This window comes from Convolutriloba macropyga, chromosome 11, assembly GCF_964194025.1.
Source record: "Convolutriloba macropyga chromosome 11, txConMacr16.3, whole genome shotgun sequence".
Lineage (NCBI taxonomy): Eukaryota > Metazoa > Xenacoelomorpha > Acoela > Convolutidae > Convolutriloba > Convolutriloba macropyga.
In genome coordinates, this window is record NC_134478.1 from 27,240,395 (window position 1) to 27,262,382 (window position 21,988).

The 21,988-nt window shown below is 35.7% G+C and overlaps 2 protein-coding genes across 4 annotated transcripts in view; both read left to right on the forward strand.

The window, feature by feature from the left end:
• The first annotated feature begins 907 nt into the window (after window positions 1-907).
• LOC142349876 (uncharacterized) lies at window positions 908-7,910 on the forward strand. Of its 3 annotated transcripts, none has more exons than XR_012760853.1 (2): window positions 908-2,020; window positions 2,575-3,090. XR_012760853.1 is itself a non-coding variant. In XM_075401702.1 (2 exons), exons 1-2 carry the CDS (start codon window positions 934-936, stop codon window positions 7,719-7,721), a joined length of 948 nt encoding a protein of 315 aa, XP_075257817.1. In that variant the 5' UTR covers window positions 908-933; the 3' UTR covers window positions 7,722-7,910. The 3 variants fall into 3 exon arrangements, 2 of the variants coding, with proteins under 2 accessions (XP_075257817.1, XP_075257818.1); XM_075401702.1 differs by lacking the exon at window positions 2,575-3,090 and adding an exon at window positions 7,622-7,910 and having other exon boundaries at window positions 908-1,781; XM_075401703.1 differs by lacking the exon at window positions 2,575-3,090 and adding an exon at window positions 7,628-7,910 and having other exon boundaries at window positions 908-1,781.
• Window positions 7,911-12,894: 4,984 nt separating this feature from the next.
• The window catches only part of LOC142349897 (prolyl endopeptidase-like), a 31,668-nt gene continuing 22,574 nt past the window's right edge, over window positions 12,895-21,988 (forward strand). Inside the window, exons 1-4 of the mRNA XM_075401743.1 lie at window positions 12,895-13,388; window positions 14,056-14,223; window positions 17,437-17,669; window positions 21,615-21,753. Coding sequence (XP_075257858.1) covers window positions 12,919-13,388; window positions 14,056-14,223; window positions 17,437-17,669; window positions 21,615-21,753 — 1,010 coding nt within the window. The 5' untranslated portion in view covers window positions 12,895-12,918. The remainder of the gene's footprint in view (window positions 13,389-14,055; window positions 14,224-17,436; window positions 17,670-21,614; window positions 21,754-21,988) is intronic.

Consider the following 21,988-nt stretch of genomic DNA (forward strand, 5'->3'; position numbering starts at 1 on the left):
GATTTGAGAAAGAAATAAATTACAAAAAAATACGCCGAAAAGGTCCATTATTTAAAAAAAACTTTAAAGGCAGCAATTTTGAAGAATTTTTTTTTTGGCTGAATATCACTTTTTATACACTACGTCTATTACTACTATTACTTTTACTACTACTATGCCGCCGCTGTGATGTTTCGTAGTGGTGATGTTCGCTGTGATGTTCGATGTTGAAGTATTAGTTCAAATACAAAAAATGTGACTTTTGAAATTCAAAAATTATTCTGATACGTTTTTTCGAAATTTTGTTAACCGCAACTACTAAAAGGGAAACAACATTTGAATGAAAGTAAAAACTCCTTTTCAGGAATTGAAATTAAAATAACCGGGAATTGCAAAAATACGGCAATTAAGATATTTTGATGAGTTACATGTAATTAAATTGTTGTAATTGTTATTATAACTGTAAATAATTTCAAAAATTCGTTGAGATTTTTGTAGAATTCGGCAAGGCTATATAAGTTTTAAATCATTATTCGATTGTAAAATCAGTTTTAAGCAAGCCTGACGATGAACGCAGTGTTGGAAAACGTTCGTTTTTTAAATCAAATTAATTTTCAATTGACAAATCCTTTGATCTTAATGGCGATTGAATTTACACTACATTCGGGGTAATATTTATAATAATTGTTTTTCTTATAAGTCATAAGTGTTTCGGAATGGCTGTTGTAAGCCAGATTTGAGAAAGAAATAAATTACAAAAAAATACGCCGAAAAGGTCCATTATTTAAAAAAATAACTTTAAAGGCAGCAATTTTGAAGAATTTTTTTATTGGCTGAATATCACTTTTTATACACTACGTCTATTACTACTATTACTTTTACTACTACTATGCCGCCGCTGTGATGTTTCGTAGTGGGGTGGATCATACCTTTTTATATTTTTTTCAGTTCCTCATGAACAGTTCGTATAGTATACTCAGATTCAAACGTAGGCAATCTGAAGATCGACCTGAAACGATTGCTGTGCAGTGTAAAAAGCCCAAACTTGATGGCTCTGAGGTTAGTGACTCCGTTATATTCAAATATGTTGGTCACGCTACTGATGACAGCTCGATAGAATTGACACTGAGTCAGATCGATTCTCCTGTGAGAAAGAAACGTTCCTTGACTAAAAGTGGAAATGACGGTATGAATAAGCATGTATTGGATTCTCACAGCAAAAATTGCAGGTCCGTGTCTGTATCAAAAAGGCGAAAAGTGGGAGAGAATATTGAGTTGATAGAAGTAGCAGGAAATACACCTCTGAATAGCAATGATCTCTCTAACGTCCAGTCTGATTCGGATTTATTGAGCTGCAACGGACTCAAGCTAATGAGAGATAAGCTAAATATCAGCGAGGAGCCTTCCAGCTCTGCTTGCTACAATTCTGATGGTGACGATTTGTTTGATCTCTACTACCATTGCTGGTCGCATGGCGAAGAAATTCAAGCTTTTGACCCGCTGGACATCCTTTACGTCGCTCCGCTAAGCTCACATGATTTATTGGAAGATTCAGAAAATGAGAACGTTGGTGACAGTGACAGTAATGATGAAGACAATTGGAGGAACGATTATCCGGATTCACCCTATAGTCTTAGCGAATCTTCACAATCGGATGATAGCTTTTCCCAGAGCAGGCACGTCTTGAGACACCGTAATTGGAATGCTGATGGTGGCAATTATATCAGTGATTATGACAACACCCAGTATGGCTTTTTTCATGACCCAACAGACTTCTTCGATCGTTATTCTGACCACGTTCAGTCCGATCATTCACTTTCTGACTAAAGGAATGTTTGAATAAGAATCTTTAATTACTGGTTTTCAGCTGTTTATTTGCTCTCGAACGAAGTTTGAAGCTATTATTGTAAACGTGTTGATCTTTTTTATGCAAAATTTTTCCTTGACCGATTTGTCTTTTCGAGTGACTTTTGCGCCCTTTATTTTTTCGTTTTGCGTGATTTAAAATTATCATTCACAATTTTCAAGCAGCTGAACTCAAGTGGCGGCAGTTCACCACTAAAAGTCAATTGAAAAGTGCGCCGAAATTGGTCTAGTTTTCCTTTTTAAAATTTATTAGTGACTAGCGGTATATAATATCTACTGACGTCATTTGAAGCGCTCAATAATTTTAGTTACCCCCTCCCCGACTGAAGCAGGCCGCAATAGGTTAGAGCTCCCACTAATCGTCCGAGAGCAATTCTTCCAACGTTGGTCAGAAATGTTTTTATTACTATTGTGTACTTTAATGATCGTATGAATTTGAAATTTTGACCAAGTTGCTTACTCTCGGAATACTTGTAGAGGCACAAGGTAATCTAAAGTATAGAGAAGAAATTATGTAAAAGATTTGCAAAAAGTGACGGATTTGGTGCGGCTTTTGGCGATAACTCTTTCCTATAGCGGTCGAAGTTCGCTTGGAAATTGGAATCAAACTGAGAGTTAGAATTCCGTTTTTCTCCATTTTTTTCTGTTCTAAATATTAACCCATGAGCTTTTAAAGTAAGATTATAATTCAGAGTGCTGAGCTGTCACAATGCCGCTTTTTTTCTTGAGATACCATGAAAACTTTTTCCTCTTATTCTACAACTTCAATACAACTTTGGGTTCCATATTAGGGCCACTGTTATTGCCTATGTTCATAAACGATCTGCCGAACGTTGTTTTTCATTCCACTTTTTAATGATGATTTGAAGCTTTTTTAATCATGAACAATTGGGCGATGACTATCGAGCTCAACTTGACTTAGATCCGATATGCCGGTGGAGTTACGAAAACATGAATTTTAATCTGGAAAAATGCCATATTTGTTTTAATAACGCGCCTAAGATGCAAGTTCTTCTGGGTAATTCAATCCTGAATATGAAAAAATCTGTTGAAGATCTTGGTGTTATTGTGCAAAGCGATTTATCTTGGAGCAGCACGTTGAAGCTAGAATGAACGTTTGAAGAAATTATGTAGCAGTTGAGAAAAGTGATTTTGGCGATAACTCTTGCCTATAACACTCAAAGTTTGCTTGGAATTTGTAATCAAAACTATTCGAGAGTTGGAATTCAGTTTTTCCCTGTTTTATTTTTTCTAAATCTAAACACTTGAGCTTTCAAAGTAAGATTTTAATTCAGAGTGCTGAGCTTTCACAATGCCCCATTTTCTCAAGATACTATAAAACTTTTGTCTCATATTCTACACATTCGATACAACTTTGGGTTCCCTATTAGGGCCACTGTTATTGCTTGTATTTAAACGACCTGCCGAACTTTGTTTTTCATTCCACTTTTTAATGATGATTTGAAGCTTTTTTAATCATGAACAATTGGGCGATGACTATCGAGCTCAACTTGACTTAGATCCGATATGCCGGTGGAGATACGAAAACATGAATTTTAATCTGGAAAAATGCCATCATTGTTTTAATAACGCGCCGAAGATGCAAGTTCTTCTGGGTAATTCAATCCTGAATATGAAAAAATCTGTTGAAGATCTTGGTCTTATTGTGCAAAGCGATTTATCTTGGAGCAGCTCGTTGAAGCTAGAATGAACGTTTGAAGAAATTATGTAGCAGTTGAAAAAAAGTGTTTTTGGCGATAACTCTTGCCTATAACACTCAAAGTTTGCTTGGAATTTGTAATCAAAACTATTCGAGAGTTGATATTCAGTTTTTCCCTGTTTTATTTTTTCTAAATGTAAACACTTGAGCTTTAAAGTAAGATTTTAATTCATAGTGCTGAGCTTTCACAATGCCCCATTTTCTCAAGATACTATAAAACTTTTGTCTCTTATTCTACACATTCGATACAACTTTGGGTTCCCCATTAGGGCCACTGTTATTGCTTGTATTTAAACGACCTGCCGAACTTTGTTTTTCATTCCACTGTTTACCCTTTTACTGATGATTTGACAAATTTTTTTTATGAACGATTGGGTGACGACTATCGAGCTGAACTTGACTTAGATTCGGTATACCGATGGAGTTACCAAAACATGAATTTTAATCTTAAAAATTGCCATATTTGTTTTAATATCGCGCCTAAGATGCAAGTTCTTCTGGGTAATTCAATCCTGAATATGAAAAAATCTATTGAAGATCTTGGTCTTATTGTGCAAAGCGATTTATCTTGGAGCAGCACGTTGAAGCTAGAATGAACGTTTGACGAAATTATGTAGCAGTTGAGAAAAGTGTTTTTGGCGATAACTCTTGCCTATAACACTCAAAGTTTGCTTGGAATTTGTAATCAAAACTATTCGAGAGTTGGAATTCAGTTTTTCCCTGTTTTATTTTTTCTAAATGTAAACACTTGAGCTTTCAAAGTAAGATTTTAATTCAGAGTGCTGAGCTTTCACAATGCCCCATTTTCTCAAGATACTATAAAACTTTTGTCTCATATTCTACACATTCGATACAACTTTGGGTTCCCTATTAGGGCCACTGTTATTGCTTGTATTTAAACGACCTGCCGAACTTTGTTTTTCATTCCACATTTTAATGATGATTTGAAGCTTTTTTAATCATGAACAATTGGGCGATGACTATCGAGCTCAACTTGACTTAGATCCGATATGCCGGTGGAGTTACGAAAACATGAATTTTAATCTGGAAAAATGCCATATTTGTTTTAATAACGCGCCGAAGATGCAAGTTCTTCTGGGTAATTCAATCCTGAATATGAAAAAATCTGTTGAAGATCTTGGTCTTATTGTGCAAAGCGATTTATCTTGGAGCAGCACGTTGAAGCTAGAATGAACGTTTGAAGAAATTATGTAGCAGTTGAAAAAAGTGTTTTTGGCGATAACTCTTTCCTATAACACTCAAAGTTTGCTTGGAATTTGTAATCAAAACTATTCGAGAGTTGGAATTCAGTTTTTTCCTGTTTTCTTTTTTCTAAATGTAAACACTTGAGCTTTCAAAGTAAGATTTTAATTCAGAGGGCTGAGCTTTCACAATGCCCCATTTTCTCAAGATACTATAAAACTTTTGTCTCTTATTCTACACATTCGATACAACTTTGGGTTCCCTATTAGGGCCACTGCTATTGCTTGTATTTAAACGACCTGCCGAACTTTGTTTTTCATTCCACATTTTAATGATGATTTGAAGCTTTTTTAATCATGAACAATTGGGCGATGACTATCGAGCTCAACTTGACTTAGATCCGATATGCCGGTGGAGTTACGAAAACATGAATTTTAATCTGGAAAATGCCATATTTGTTTTAATAACGCGCCGAAGATGCAAGTTCTTCTGGGTAATTCAATCCTGAATATGAAAAAATCTGTTGAACATCTTGGTCTTATTGTGCAAAGCGATTTATCTTGGAGCAGCACGTTGAAGCTAGAATGAACGTTTGAAGAAATTATGTAGCAGTTGAAAAAAGTGTTTTTGGCGATAACTCTTGCCTATAACACTCAAAGTTTGCTTGGAATTTGTAATCAAAACTATTCGAGAGTTGGAATTCAGTTTTTCCCTGTTTTATTTTTTCTAAATGTAAACACTTGAGCTTTCAAAGTAAGATTTTAATTCAGAGTGCTGAGCTTTCACAATGCCCCATTTTCTCAAGATACTATAAAAATTTTGTCTCTTATTCTACACATTCGATACAACTTTGGGTTCCCTATTAGGGCCACTGTTATTGCTTGTATTTAAACGACCTGCCGAACTTTGTTTTTCATTCCACTGTTTACCCTTTTACTGATGATTTGACAAATTTTTTTTATGAACGATTGGGTGACGACTATCGAGCTGAACTTGACTTAGATTCGGTATACCGATGGAGTTACCAAAACATGAATTTTAATCTTGAAAAATGCCATATTTGTTTTAATTACGCGCCTAAGATGCAAGTTCTTCTGGGTAATTCAATCCTGAATATGAAAAAATCTGTTGAAGATCTTGGTCTTATTGTGCAAAGCGATTTATCTTGGAGCAGCACGTTGAAGCTAGAATGAACGTTTGAAGAAATTATGTAGCAGTTGAAAAAAGTGTTTTTGGCGATAACTCTTGCCTATAACACTCAAAGTTTGCTTGGAATTTGTAATCAAAACTATTCGAGAGTTGGAATTCAGTTTTTCCCTGTTTTATTTTTTCTAAATGTAAACACTTGAGCTTTCAAAGTAAGATTTTAATTCAGAGTGCTGAGCTTTCACAATGCCCCATTTTCTCAAGATACTATAAAACTTTTGTCTCTTATTCTACACATTCGATACAACTTTGGGTTCCCTATTAGGGCCACTGTTATTGCTTGTATTTAAACGACCTGCCGAACTTTGTTTTTCATTCCACTGTTTACCCTTTTACTGATGATTTGACAAATTTTTTTTATGAACGATTGGGTGACGACTATCGAGCTGAACTTGACTTAGATTCGGTATACCGATGGAGTTACGAAAACATGAATTTTAATCTTGAAAAATGCCATATTTGTTTTAATAACGCGCCTAAGATGCAAGTTCTTCTGGGTAATTCAATCCTGAATATGAAAAAATCTGTTGAAGATCTTGGTCTTATTGTGCAAAGCGATTTATCTTGGAGCAGCACGTTGAAGCTAGAATGAACGTTTGAAGAAATTATGTAGCAGTTGAAAAAAGTGTTTTTGGCGATAACTCTTGCCTATAACACTCAAAGTTTGCTTGGAATTTGTAATCAAAACTATTCGAGAGTTGGAATTCAGTTTTTTCCTGTTTTCTTTTTTCTAAATGTAAACACTTGAGCTTTCAAAGTAAGATTTTAATTCAGAGGGCTGAGCTTTCACAATGCCCCATTTTCTCAAGATACTATAAAACTTTTGTCTCTTATTCTACACATTCGATACAACTTTGGGTTCCCTATTAGGGCCACTGCTATTGCTTGTATTTAAACGACCTGCCGAACTTTGTTTTTCATTCCACTGTTTACCCTTTTACTGATGATTTGACAATTTTTTTTATCATGAACGATTGGGTGACGACTATCGAGCTGAACTTGACTTAGATTCGGTATACCGATGGAGTTACGAAAATATGAATTTTAATCTTGAGAAGTTTCATATTATTAGTTTTAATAACGCTTAAGATGCAGGATCATCCGGTTGACATTAATGGTGAAGACAATTGGAGAAACGAATATCAGAATTCACCATAGTCTTCACTACTTAAATTCAAATGAAATGTGCGACGAAATTGGTGTAATTAGGAAATATGTATCAGTGACTCTAGTGGTATATTCGGTATACAGCGACTTATATTCGGTATACCGATGGAGTTACCAAAACATGAATTTTAATCTTGAAAAATGCCATATTTGTTTTAATAACGCGCCTAAGATGCAAGTTCTTCTGGGTAATTCAATCCTGAATATGAAAAAATCTGTTGAAGATCTTGGTCGTATTGTGCAAATTGATTTGTCTTGGAGCTCCATGTTGAAGCTAAAATTGAATGTTCGAAATTTTTTTCTATCAAATTAAAAACGTGTCAAGTAAACTCATGGTGACGATTGGTTTGATCTCAACTACCATTGGTGGTCGCAAAATGAAGAGATTCAGGTTTCTGACCCGTTGGACATCATTTACGTCGTTCCGCTAAGATTATATGATTTATGGGAAGATTCAGAAAATGAATACGTCGGTGACAGTGACAGTAATGGCGAAGAGCACCCGAGAAACGAATATCAGGATTCGCCAACAGTCTTCACTACTAAAATTCAAATGAAATGTGCACCGAAGTTGGTGTAATTTGAAAAAAATCGTCAGTGACTCTAGTGGTATAAAATATCTATTGACGTTATTTGAGGTACGACACGTGATTTTAGTTAAACCTTTCCCGACCGAATCTGGTTGCAATAGGTCGGAGCACTCGAACTCTTTCCTATAGCACTTGAAGTGTACTTGAAAATAGGAATTAAATCTATTTGAGATCTAGAATTCGTTTTTCTCCTTTGTTCTAAATAGTAGCCGCTGATTTATTTGGTAAAATATTAGAGTGCTGAGCTGGCACAATGCCGAAATGTTTTACTCAAGATGGTATGGAACTTTTAGCTCTTATTTTAAAACTCCTATGCAACTTAGAGTTCCATATTAGGGCCGAACGTTGTTCTTCATTCCACTGTTCAGCTGTTTGCTGATGATTGGAACCTTTTTTTTAACCATGAATCTTTGGGTGTTGACTATCGAGCTCAACTTGACTTATTAATAGCCGCACAGCGATAGCTGGGGCTATTATTGGCCTTCTCTTGGATTTTTTTATTTCGTTGTCATGATTTTTGTTACGACCATATGACGTCACAGCCACTTTTTGTTCATTCGTTCATGCAATTTCAACTGAATTGCATGTGTGACGTCATTTTTCGCTCTTAGTGGAGCGAGTTTGTTTGTTCATGCGCGTGATTAAATTTTTGGTCACATTTGACTTACCTCACTCTCAAAAATGACTTCCTCACTTTGAAATTGACTTTTATTTCCTTCAATTCAAAGAGATAAGGTCAAATGGGTGTGTGTCACTCTAAATGAAGGTTATTAGAGATCAGCTAATAGAGGCAGCAATAACTTATACACATTTTCAATCAAAATATAACAGATCAGCCCTCAATGAGAAGACGAATTTTTTTGGTCTGTCTTTTTTACTGTTTTTTTAGACTGCCGATCTACGAATCTATTGCGGCTATTTTCTGGCAATCTGCCAGCTATGTTATATAAATTCACTCAACTCGACTTGACATAAATTTTAATCTTGAGAATTGTTCTTTTAGTTTTAATAACGCGGATCTCGAAGATCTCGGTCTTCTTGTCCAAAGCTATTTATCATGGAGCAACACGTTGAAGCTGTTGTTGAAAGGCCCTTTTAATTTTCCTAATGTATTGGATGTAGTACGTTAAATTTTTCAACGCGATCAGCTGTCTTATACCGATTACATTTTTGTGTTTTCTTAATTCAGTTGACGACTTCATACTAGAAAGAAAAATACACTTCAAATCCAATTCATCTGTTTCTCCAATGGAAGCAACAAAGTAGAACTGATTTGAAAGAGACATAAAGCAGAGTACTCTAAATGACTAATGAAAAGTGCGTGAGAAAGAATGATGAATACTTTGGTTTGAAATCTATGTTGTACAGTTTCAATAATTTTGATACCAACAGCCATATTTTTCATAATTTTTCACTTGTGTTTAAAAGCAAAGGTCTATGGTAACACCAATTAGATTCTTTTTTACTTTTGCTTTTCCTACAACTAGTCTAAGAATCGTTGAGCCTGTTATCAGTTTTGCGAGCGAACGTAATAATCTCAGTGTTTTGGCATACAAGTTTAACCCAATGATACAAAAGTAAGTTTTCAAACGTTTAATGTTTTTCTGAAAAAAAGCAATATCTGAACCTACTGCAAAAGCTTGTCAGTTTCTCTTACTTGCTCTGGGAGGTCATTTATATATAAATTGAAAAGACGTGGTCCTGAAACTGTCCCCGGAGGAACTCATTGCTTTAGCTCAATACAATTTGACACAACTCCCTTAACAAAAACTGGTTGTATGCGATCCGTAGGAAAACATTTGATGACCTGCAATGAAGAAGTTGAAAAGTTTAGAGATTCTAATTTTCGCGAAGGATTTTGTGCGATAATGAGTCAAAAGCTCTAGTAAATCGAGCAAAACGGCATGAACAATATTACCATTATCAATTTCTTGATTCAATGAAAAATAAAATAGCATCTTGTGCTGATGCCATACGTCGAAATCCAAATTGAAGCAGTGATAGTATTTTCCTACCTCTCAATATAACTTGATTTGTTTGTTCAAGCTTCTTTTCTAATGTTTTAGAAAACGATGTGGCTATCGAAATAGGACGATAGTGTACATGGTCCATGATGTCATCTTTGTTTATTGATTGGTTTTATGGCAGCTCTTTTGAGAATCGTAGGAAAAACAACAATTAGGGCATTGATTTATAATGAACGTTGGGTTGGGGCTACAATTTGCTTACCATCATTTGTAGCCCAAGTCGGTTCTTTACAATGACCAATGGGCTTGTTGAGATTTAGCTCTCTAATGATATCAAAATGTTCTCTGACGTTGGCCAAAAATCAAATGATGAATCGCCAAAATTGAAACATGCTGTTTTTCATTTTTCTTAACCATATTCTGCCTTAGGTTTGAGAACACAAAATTAAGATATTCTGCAATTTTTCGCCGTGAGATAGCATATAACCGAAGGAGTTTTTTTTTCTGCAGTAATATTTACAGCTTGCTTATTTGTCCCCCTAACATTATTAATAAAGCTCCAGCGATCTTAAGCAGTACTAAGGGAGAAAAACAGTTCCAGGAAAACTTCCGTTTTTCAATATATTGGACAGTTTGTTTTGAGGCTTACTGTTTAGTGACCAATTTTCTAGCAATGAATTCAAACTAAAATTCTTATACGCTGTTTGACGTTCACGCTTTAAACTTTTGCATTCCTTGTCAACGCCATTTCCTTAAAAAGTTTTGGAGTTCTTTTCTTTAATAATACCTTCTTAAGGGGCGCATGCTTTTGCAATGCACTTGATAGAAGATAGACAAACATGTTAAACATATCACTGGCATTTGAATATTCATATACTTTGAACCATTGCATGTCCGACAATGATTTGCGAAACAAGATTTTATTATACTTCTTCCTATCGAATCTATTTAATATAATGCTCTTTTTCCAAAGTTTACTCCGGTAAACAATACAGCCAAATTGTTCGGTTTTGATAGGACTGTCAAATAAAAAGCTTTTATCATCGGCAACGTTTTCAGCTAAAATGTAATCATTGAGGTTTCGTTTTCTTACATCCACGCGTAGGTAAATTTGGACTAGCTATTGTGAAACCGTCGGGTAGAACTACCGAGTCCAGATTTTCTTTTTCGCGAATATTAAGGTAATCTGTTATAATCAACCAACAGAGTGATAGGAATGGAAGCGCAAGGTGAATGGTTTATGTTAGTCGATAATTGCCCAAGGAATTCATTCTGAAGAAAGGGGTGAAGTAATGCTTTTCGAGGGCACAAAAAGCATTACTTCACCCCTTTCTTCTTAGAGGTTATTGCTTTTCTAACACATCTAAATACTTCATGAGTATTGGGAGCTACATTCCATAAGAACAATTTATCTGCTGTCAACAACCCTTTTTCTGTTATACCCACAATAGCATTCTTTCCCATGTCTTTAACAAAAGACTTCAGTTGCATACGTTTTCAGATTCTTTCTGAAAGTTATGAGCAACGCGTAATTTTTGTTTATACTTCTCCGACACTTTGAAAACGTTTTTGTATTCATTTTAAGGGCCCGGATTTCGCTTGATGTCACCACAGCGGTTCAGAAACTGTTCAGCATACAAGAAAAACGTCAATGCGCAAACTGATGAGTCAGATATCCCAATGTTTCAAAAAGCAAACTTTTTTACTTTCTTACATACATCAGAGAATAGCTCATTATCGCACTTTTGGAACTTGTGCAGATCTCTCAGTGATAAAGACATTAATTTTCTCATTAACAGTAAGAACATAACCAACATTTTACTTCTTCCTCAATTAACTAGTTATCTTGGTACGAATTGGGGTCAGGTCGTCATTAACAAATATGTTGTTTTTAAATTCCTCTTTTTCTTCAACTGATGTTTAGTATCACGTCTGACAATTTGTTAATTATCGGCTTTGGGCCCTTACCACCACTTGGTAAGCTATGACATGTACTAACATAATTTGAAGTGATTAGACCCCGGCCTTCTCAGCTACATTCACCACCTTTGCAAAGACATCCCCAACTGGCTCCTCCGCACCAAAGGTCCGCACGTTTTCACTGCGCCCGTTTTGCTCAATGCTGTCAGCATCTATGACTGAAGACAGGTCTTCCACAGCAGAGCAACGCTTTTTTCTAATTCCTGGACAATTCAGAAACCACATAGGAAAAAATTGTGAAAAATTTTTTGGGGATGAGTGTCGGCACCCAGATGTTAGTCCAAATAATGCAGCCATTCCCATCAACCCCTGTGCCATTACACTCCACAAGATGATTGCTGCCCTCCTCTCTTGCCCGAATTGTTTGCGAAGTTATTTCTTGTATGAACCATCTCGTCTTGATGTTTTAATTTCAGTTAATCTGAAGAGACTTATTAAACAGCCGAAGCTATTCGATAAGTTTATCACAACAAATAGGCTCTGCAACCAATTCGGGCAAGAAAGAGGAAAATTGGTGACATGATGATCAGTTTTCCACTTGTTCAAAAATGGAAAGCAATAATGTAAAAACCATGAAAAAATTGAAGTAAAAACAAATGGTCTATGTCATGGACTGTTCGAGTGAAAGGAAAAAGTGTAGAACCATTTTGTTATCACTTTTTTGAGCTAAGAAAAAGATCAAAACTTTTCCGTTCATTATTTTTCTAAGTTTCTGCCCGTCCAAGCCTTCTAGTGTATTAGAAATAGATTTGATGGAAAATTCACATAATGGACCAATTTTGCGATACAGGAGACAAAAACAACAGAAAACATAGTGAAAAGTTTGTTTTTCATTTTTTTCTGATATTTTCTGATGTCTCAGGCGACCTTCAAACTTATGTTTCTCGTTAGCCTCTAATTGACTTGTAATGTTCGTTAACTAAATAAGGAAAAAAAAATAGTACCTTATCGTTTTGAAAAAACAAGGCACTAATATACGGAACTTCTTAAATTCCCTGAGATAGAAAAGCAACTAATAAAAACAAAACTGAAGAAGGCCGGATAATTGACTCTCAGATGACAATACATAAAACACGAAGAATGTAAAAGTTATTCATTAATGTTTTTCTACTAATTTTGCTGTCACACATAAACATGTCATTAAAAAATTTAATATGTTGCTGGTTAAAGAAACGAAATGTTTTTGGCATAAAATTGAGCAGAACTTCTCTTTTTTAATGCTAGTGTTTCAGTCTTTTGAATGCGTCGTAAAATTACCGGCCGGATATCTATTTGCAGATATTTGATTGGGTCAGCACGCTTGAGAATGCCTCTTACACATCAAGACTACCCGGAGTTCAAGAGAGATGAGAGTAATGTGATCACATCGCATGGATATAGCATTGCTGACCCGTACAGGTGGCTTGAAGACCCGGAAAGTGAAGAGACAAAAGAGTTTGTAGAAAAGCAGAATGCGATCGTTAACCCAATCATTGACAGCTATGTTGATCGAGAGAAAATCGAAGCTCGCTTGACTGAGCTGTATGACTATGAGAGATATGGATGTCCAATGAGGCGAGGAGATTTCTACTACTATTTCCACAACAGTGGACTCCAGAATCAGCCTGTGTTGTATCGAACTAAAGATTTGACATCGAGGGGGAAAGTGTTCTTGGATCCCAACACCTTCTCAACAGACGGCACCACCAGTATCAACAGCTATACATTCAGGTAATTTAATATCAAGATAAAAAATATCCCACTACTCTCCAACTAAAAAGTTTTCTATTTTGATTTGGCGAATACACGTGTATGTGCATTGATTATCCCTTTTAGAGACCAAGAGGGTGTCGCACTAGGCATTTTTTAAGAGAATTAAAAAGGGTGTTTGCTCTTAAGCCGCGCTGGACAATCCAATGGACGAGTAGTGATCCCCTACTATGAGACATCACTGCATCGTATATAATTTTAAAGACACAGCATTATAGCTCTTTTAGAGCGGCATCATGAGAATTAAATTTCTATATAAATCGACATCACTGCATCGTATATAAAATATGTGTATACCATCTTAGTGGTCTAAAAATGCGAGAAATTGACGCAGTTGGAGGTATCAAAGTCTAAGAAATTGACAAAGGAGAATATACTGCAACTAATAAATGACTAATTTGTCTGATGCTAATTTTTACTTCCTATATTTCAGCTAACCCTATTAGATAATGATAATTCAGTTCTCCCCGACCGTTTCAAATTGCTAGTTCGAATCTCATCTTTGCCAGCCTTCTCCTGCATTCTTAAGAATCTTCTTAGCTTGAGGAATGGCCCTGCGTGGTTACAGATTAGAGTGGTAAATGAATAGCAATTGGCTCCAAGATACGATGAATGTTCGTTTTTATAGTCAGGACGGTGCTCTGTTCGCTTATTCGGTGAGTGAAGCAGGATCCGATTGGACAACAATACACGTGAAAGACACCATAAACAACCAAGTCCTGTCAGACAAACTGGAGAGAGTCAAGTTCAGCTCTCTCAAGTTCACTAAAGACGGCAAAGGACTCTTCTATAACCGGTATGTACTATATCAGTGTTCCGCTCCACTTTTCTGAAATCACTGTTTTTTAAAATCTGAAACATGTAAAATAATCTAACCACTTGGTTAATGTTACATGTTATAAATTTATTAATCAAACATTATTATTTTCTAATTCATAACAAGCTAAGGTTCGGTTTTCTTAAAATAGTTTAATAAAAAATATGTTTGAATCCTGCAACCCTTCTGCCTATTGGAACTCTTTCGTGTTTTGCAAGCATTTCCGCTGTAACTTTTTGTTTAAATTTGGTGTTCGACGTTTCTTTGTTAATTGTAATGGAAGTGTGTTCCATTCTCGAATAAAGTTACGAACAATTGAACCATTACTCCATTTTGACTTACATTTTTGTTCTAAGAAAAGGTTATGGGTTCGTTTGTTTGCAATAATTGGCACGTTTTCTAAAAATCTGAAATGTTTATTAGAGCGATTTCTTGTTTGTTGGAGAATATTGAAAAACCTATTTAATGACACCCGTGTTATTTGGAATGAAGTTAATAATGAAGTTATTTAATGAAGTTAACATTTGCTAGTTGATATTTTGCATTAGTCTTTTACCTTAATAATAGCCGCCAGCAATTCCAGGCGGCTATTATTGCGCTCCTGATTTTTTAACTACGTCTAAAAAACTATTACTATTGAATAATTAGCGGCATTTTTCTAAGTAATTTGGAAAATTTCTTGAGATTCCTGGGGCTGCCAAGTTGCAAATATTTTCAAATGATCTCTAGTTGTTTTTCTGTCGCCGCCAATCATCAAAATTGTTCCTCTGTTTGCATACTTTTCCTCTGTCATGATTTTCAGTTCCTTTGGTCTACTAGAGAACATTGTGCATTGGTTTCTACTCGATAAGAGGTGGTTGCGTTTGGCTTCTCTTGGGTCCAAATTTGAATCCAAATTTGATAAACTATGGTTCTCAGGAAGAGCTTAAGATCCTGTTGGACCAGCCTACGTGAAGTTCATACAGGGCCATTTGGCAATTATTTGAAGTGAATGGTAGCATTACTCTTTGAACATCCCCATTACATGTCTCCGCCTATGATCTTGAGAACATGTAGGGCATGTCGTTGCTTGGGGTTTAGCAGGTTATTTTATGCAAATGAGATAGCTTCCGGGAATTCCTTCCTATGACGATTTTCGTGCAAACAAGAGGAAGCTTCGAATATAAGCAGAGTAGCCTTCGATTAATCTTTTGTTAACCGCCAGAATTTTGTAGTGACATTGTCCTCGAATTAATAGCCGCCGTCAGCCTCTCAACGGCTAATACTTAGGCGCTGTCCTTTTCCTTTTACAATTCAAAGAATTGGGGTGCTGTCTTTTTTTAAGATCTGTTCACACATTTTCAGGATATTTGAAGTCAAATTGGAGTAGTAATTTTTGTCACACGAAAACAGGAAGTGGAGTGAAAAATTGAATGGTTTTGCGGCGTTAATTTTTTCTAATTCCATAGTAGAGCGAGAAAACGGTGTTTGAACAAAATTTCGCCTTCTCGCTAGTGATTTTTTGTTCACATGTGGCACTTTTACTTTGATTTGACTGTTTTTCGATTTTTGGACAGGATTTTTAGATTAATTGTTTTCCCAATCCATTCATAGTTCATTCTAGGCCTAATTTTTCTGTTTGAATCAAATTTCCCTTTCTATTGTTTTTTTTTTGTTCAGATACGGCAGTTTAACTTTGATTTTCCGTTTTTTTTTTGTTTTTTTATCTGATTTTTTTTAGGAAATCGTTTTCAAAATTCATTCTAAGTCCACTCTAGGTCTAGTCGTTTGTTTAGTCAATGAAAATTCTTTGAATTGTACCTCAGGACTTGTCCTGCTATGTTTTTAATTTGCTTTACCTTTTGATCACGTTTTTGATGTACATAAGTCACGATTTTCACTTTTGACTGTTTTCTTACCTCATTCACTGTTTAAACTGAATGGATTTTAAGCTCTGCCTTTCCTTGAATTGCGTACTGTAGTGAATGCGGTCAAATTGATGACAATTTTCGTGCAAACAACAGGAAGCTTCGAATATAAGCAGAGTAGCCTTCGATTAATCTTTTGGTAACCGCCAGAATTTTGTAGCGACGTTGGCATCTAATTAATAGCCGCCGTCAGCTTTTCAACGGCTATTATATGGGCGCTCTCTTTTTTGCTTCGTTTTAACTTTTGATCACGTTTTTCGTTTTACATAAGTCAACTTTCAAACTTGACTTACTTCACTCACTGTTTCAATTTAATGGATTTTGAATTCTTTCACGTATTGAATTACGTAATGTAGTGAATACGGTCTGTTTCAAAAGAGGGAAATCAAAATAATTCAAAATTAGCTCAAAAAGCGGATTGCTAGCTGGCATTGGTATTAAGCTTAATAGATTTCGTTTTAGAAGCTGAATTACGTGGTCATAGTCAAAAGATTAAAATCAAAAGAAACGAGATAAATATATAAAGCCCGTTCAATAGGTCATAATTCATTAGGTTATCAAAGTTCATTAAAGCTATTGCTAGCTGACAGTAGTATTATGCTTAAGAGCCTTCAGTTGAGAAGCTTAATTAGGTGTAATTTTAGAACCTAACCGAATATGAACACTTTGAAGCTTAGAAAAATCTGTTAATTTCTATCTCTTAATTTCCTTTTCTGTTTCAATCCCAATGTGCTTCAAGCGGGTCAACGGTGGCTATTTTCCAGCAGTTTGCTGGCTATATTTCAAATTTTGCAATTTCTCCGCCCAGTTGAATCGAGCTACCTATTAAAGCAAAGATCTTGATATCATTCGCTGTATGCGCTGATTATCATAGATCAGTGCGTGCAAAAAGAAGGTTTTGGTCATGCGGGCTATATTCAGCTTTCCCGACACAGCTTGAAGCTCAGTTAGAAATGATGTTCATTATTTGTTGTATTTTGTTTATGGATTCATCATTTATATCAGTGTCAGCATACTCATGGTGTGCAATAGCAGTGCAATTACCGCGAGACTCCAATGTGTCCAATTTCAAGCGAACTTGGTATACTTGGTATACTCGCGTGGTATACTTGGTATTGCACACTATAATGATAATACGCATCTTTTTCGGATATTGTCTCAAGTATAATAAAATAGTAATTTGTTTCGGAAGTAGACGGACAGAAGCATAGTAGTTGGTTATTCATAAATTAATGCCTTAGAAGCTGTTTGGAGGTTGCTTCATATGCGAAGTGTTCTGCTTTAGGTATCCAGCAGATGGAAGCAGTGCCTCTGGCACCAGCACAGCTGCTAACAAATTCCACACTCTCTACTACCACCAGTTGGGACAGGAGCAGGCAGCTGACGTCATCATGGCCAAGTTCCCCGATTTCCCTGACTATATGGGTCACGTGACGGTGTCTGAAGATGGCAGATATCTCTTCCTGTCAGTATCGGAGTCTTGTGACACCAAGTGCCTCTTCTGGTATTTTGATTTAGGTAAGCACTCGCTCAACCTACGTGCTAAAATACTCCATTTCAGACAACACTCCGGAATAGGTATGCAAGGTGCAAGGGATTGTTAACTCTGAAACACTAGGTTTAAATATAATTTTTACAATATAATATTAATGAATCATTCAAAAATTTTGGTCACGTCGAAAGAGGACGTGGAGCAAAAATGTGAGTGGTTTTGTGGAGTGAATTTTTCTACCCTAATTATGAAGCAGAGTGAAAAAACGGTGTTTAATGGCTGCCGTCAGCCTCTCAGCGGCTATTATTTAAGCTATTTTTACAATTCAAAGAATTATGATTGTATTATTGGGGCGCTGTCTTTTTTACGACTCGAAGAGGAGTATTGGAGAAGTCCTTTTTTAAAAATCAATTTTATTGGAGTGATTTTTGAAGCGGGAAATGAAACGCGTGAAAAAATTTGAGTGATTTTGGTGCTGAACAAAAGTGAAGAGCGGAGCGAAAAGAGAGTGGTTTTTGTTCATACCGCTGTTTTTGAGAGAGCGAGAAATTGATGTGTGAAAAAAATTTCTCTAAGCGGGCGAATATTTTTTGTTCATTTGCGGCTTTTAAAAGCAGATTTCTTTTGCAATTTTTGATGGTTATGAGGTTTGAATGTGGTATTGTGTTAGTTTTAGGCTTGTTTTGATATAAATTGAAGGTTTCAAGTATTTAGTTTGAGGTTTTTGGTCAGTTTTAGACGAAATTTTTTGATTTTTTGCCTGATCTGTTTACACATTTGCATGATTTTTGAAGTCAAATTGGAGTAGTGATTTTGGTCACACCGAAAATGGAAATGAAGCCAAAAAGCGAGTGGTTTTGCGGCGTGATATTTTTTCGCTATAATTTTAAAGTAGAGTGAGATATCGGTGTTTGAACAAAAATTCGCTTTCTCGCTAGTTGTTTTTTGTTTACATGCGGCAATTTCACTTTAGTTTTTACTGTTTTCGATTTTTTTATCGGATTTTTTTTCCAAATGGTTTTCCCAATCGATTCACGGTTCATTATTGGCCTATTTTTTGTGAGAAACAGATTGACATTTCTCGGTAGTGGTTTTTTGTTCTCGCTAGCGACATTTTGACATTAATTTTCTGTTTTTTTGTTTTATCTGATTTTTGTAGAAATGGTTTTCCCAATTCACTCGTTCATTCTAGGTCTTGTTTTGTGTTTAGTCAATGAAAATTCTTTGAGTTGTACGTCAGGACTTGTCCCGCTATGTTAAGATCTGTTCACACATTTTCATGATTTTTGAAGTCAAATTGGAGTAGTGATTTTGGTCACACCGAAAATGGAAATGAAGCCAAAAAGCGAGTGGTTTTGCGGCGTGATATTTTTTCGCTATAATTTTAAAGTAGAGTGAGATATCGGTGTTTGAACAAAAATTCGCTTTCTCGCTAGTTGTTTTTTGTTTACATGCGGCAATTTCACTTTAGTTTTTACTGTTTTCGATTTTTTTATCGGATTTTTTTTCCAAATGGTTTTCCCAATCGATTCACGGTTCATTATTGGCCTATTTTTTGTGAGAAACAGATTGACATTTCTCGGTAGTGGTTTTTTGTTCTCGCTAGCGACATTTTGACATTAATTTTCTGTTTTTTTGTTTTATCTGATTTTTGTAGAAATGGTTTTCCCAATTCACTCGTTCATTCTAGGTCTTGTTTTGTGTTTAGTCAATGAAAATTCTTTGAGTTGTACGTCAGGACTTGTCCCGCTATGTTAAGATCTGTTCACACATTTTCATGATTTTGAAGTCAAATTGGAGTAGTGATTTTGGTCACATTGAAACAGGAAATGGAGTGAAAAAGCGAGTGGTTTCGCGGTGTGATATGTTTTCGCTCTAATTTTAAAGTGGAGTGAGAAAATGGTGGTTTTTGAACAAAAATTTTCTTTCTTGCTAGTGGTTTTTTGTTCACATGCGGCAATATGACTTTGTTTTTTAAGGTTTTTTCGATTTTTTTGATCCGATTGTTTTCTAAATGGTTTTCCCAAGACATTCATAGTTCATTCTAGGCCTAGTTTTTAAGAATCAGATTGACATTTCTCGCTAGTGGTTTTTTTTGTTCTCGCTATTGGCATTTTGACATGGATTTTCTGTTTTTATCTGATTTCTTTTCAAATGGTTTTCCCAATTCACTCATATTCCGTTCTAGGTGGTTTTTTGTTTAGCCAATGATAATTCTTTGAATTGTACGTCAGGACTTGTCCTGCTGTTTTTTTATTCGCTTTACATTTTGATCACGTTTTTCGTATTACATGTCACGGTTTTCATGCGTTATTTTTGACTTACTTCACTCACTGTTTCAACTGAATGGATTTTGATTTTTTTTCACGTATTGAATTACGTAATGTAGTAAATACGGTCAAAGTCAAGAGCAAAATCAAAATAAACGAGAGAAGCATATAATGCGCGGTCATTAAGTGATAATGCATTAGGCTATCGAAGTTCATTAAAGCGATTGCTAGCTGGAATTAGTATTATGCCTAATAGCCTTCAGTATTGAGCTGAATTAAGTGTAATTTAAGATTGAAACGAAATATGCATGATTTACACCAAATAAGACCACTTCTGTCTGAAAAAGTTCTGTCTATTACTATCTCTTATTTTCTGTCCTCTGTTTCGATCCCAATGTGCGTCAAGCGAGTCGACGGAGTCTTTTTCCGGCAATTTGCCAGCTATGTTTTTAAATTTTTGCTTTCTTGCTAGTGTTTTGTTTACTTGCGGCAATTTGACTTTGATCTTGGCTGTTTTCCCATTGATCCGTTTTTGTGCGGTTTTCCCAATTTAATCATGGTACAATCTATGTCTTTGAATTGTAGCTCAGGACTTGTTTGCTACCATTTTGAATTGCTCTTGAAGAGAAGCAATTATTGTAAACGTGTGTCTTTTTAATGCACAATTTTCTTTTTTGACTTTTCGATGGACCTTTACTCCCTTGGCTTTTTGCGTGATCTTACACTCTCTCTGAATCGCAATTTCAAGCAGCGGAACTCAATTGTTGACATATTGATACTAAAAGCCAATTGATCTTAAACTCGCTCTTAAACTCGCACTGCGTGATCTTAAACTCTCTCTGAATCGCAATTTCAAGCAGCGGAACTCAATTGTTGACATATTGATACTAAAAGCCAATTGATAAGTGAGCCGTAATTGGTGTCATTCTTTCACTTCAAATCTGAATAGTGGTATATATCAACCTCTAATAAGGTTATTTGAAGCCCAGTAATGAATTTCTCAGTCCCATTTAGCTCTCCAGACTGAAGCAGATTGCATTTGATTAGAGCTCCCACTAATCATTCGAGAGCAATTCGTCCTACCTTTCGATCGCATTGTTCCTTTTGAAGTAGTCACGACTTTCACGTTTGACTTCTGCATTACCTCTCTCGCTGTTTCAACTGAAAGGATTTTGAATCCATTCACTCAATGACAAACGCAATATAACGATTACGGTCATGGTCAACGGAGCAGAATAAAAAGAAACAGATAAACCGATAAAGTCCTGTCATTAAGTCAGAGTGCAATAGGTTATCAAAGTACCTTAGAGCGATTGCTTTGTTTTATCAGTTTTAAGCTGAATAGCTTTGAGTTTTGAAGCTGAATTAAGCACATCTTTAGAATCTAAAAAACTGCACACCAAATTAGAACACTTTTTGACACGTTCTATATCTTTTTTTCTATTTCTTCTTTTCCCTCTTTGTGTTTCGATCCCGATGTGTATCAAGGGAGTCAAAGGTGGCTATGTGTTTACATTGTTTCGACGTCTTTAAACTTATACCTATTTGTTAACACCGCTGATCAATAATTGAGAGTTTTTGGAACTGAAATGCGTATAGGACATGCAATAAAGTTCCTTAGTTGCAGCCTCTTTTCTAAGCCTTTACTATATTTACTGAGCTGGTTGATAGATGCCTTTTTAATGGATAGAGTGTGATTAGAAAATGTGCATTACGAGTTGGACGGGAATAGTAGTGGTGATGGTGGGATAGAGTGGGTGAAGCTGTTTGACAAGATGGAGGCAGAATACCAGTATGTGTACAACTTCAACAGAGACGTCATCCTACTCACAAACAAAGAGTTAGTAACACTTACATTTCTCCACTCATATTGTAAGACACTGAATAAAGCAAGCAGACGCTACGAAGTTTGTGGCAATTATTGTAAACATGTCGGTCATGTTTAATAGCCGCGAAGCGATACCGGCTATTATTGGGGACAACGTGATATTTTTCAATTCGTCGTCTCCATCGATTATCCTTGCGACCTGACTTTTTGAAATTGATTTTTTCAATTTCAGTGACTTCTACTGCTT

Coding starts and splice junctions, on each gene's coding strand:
- LOC142349876 (XM_075401702.1), top strand. CDS start 934: ATGAACAGTTCGTATAGTATACTCAGATTCAAACGTAGGCAATCTGAA. Junction 1,782..7,621: donor CGTTATTCTGACCACGTTCA/GTCCGATCATTC, acceptor CGTCGGTGACAG/TGACAGTAATGGCGAAGAGC.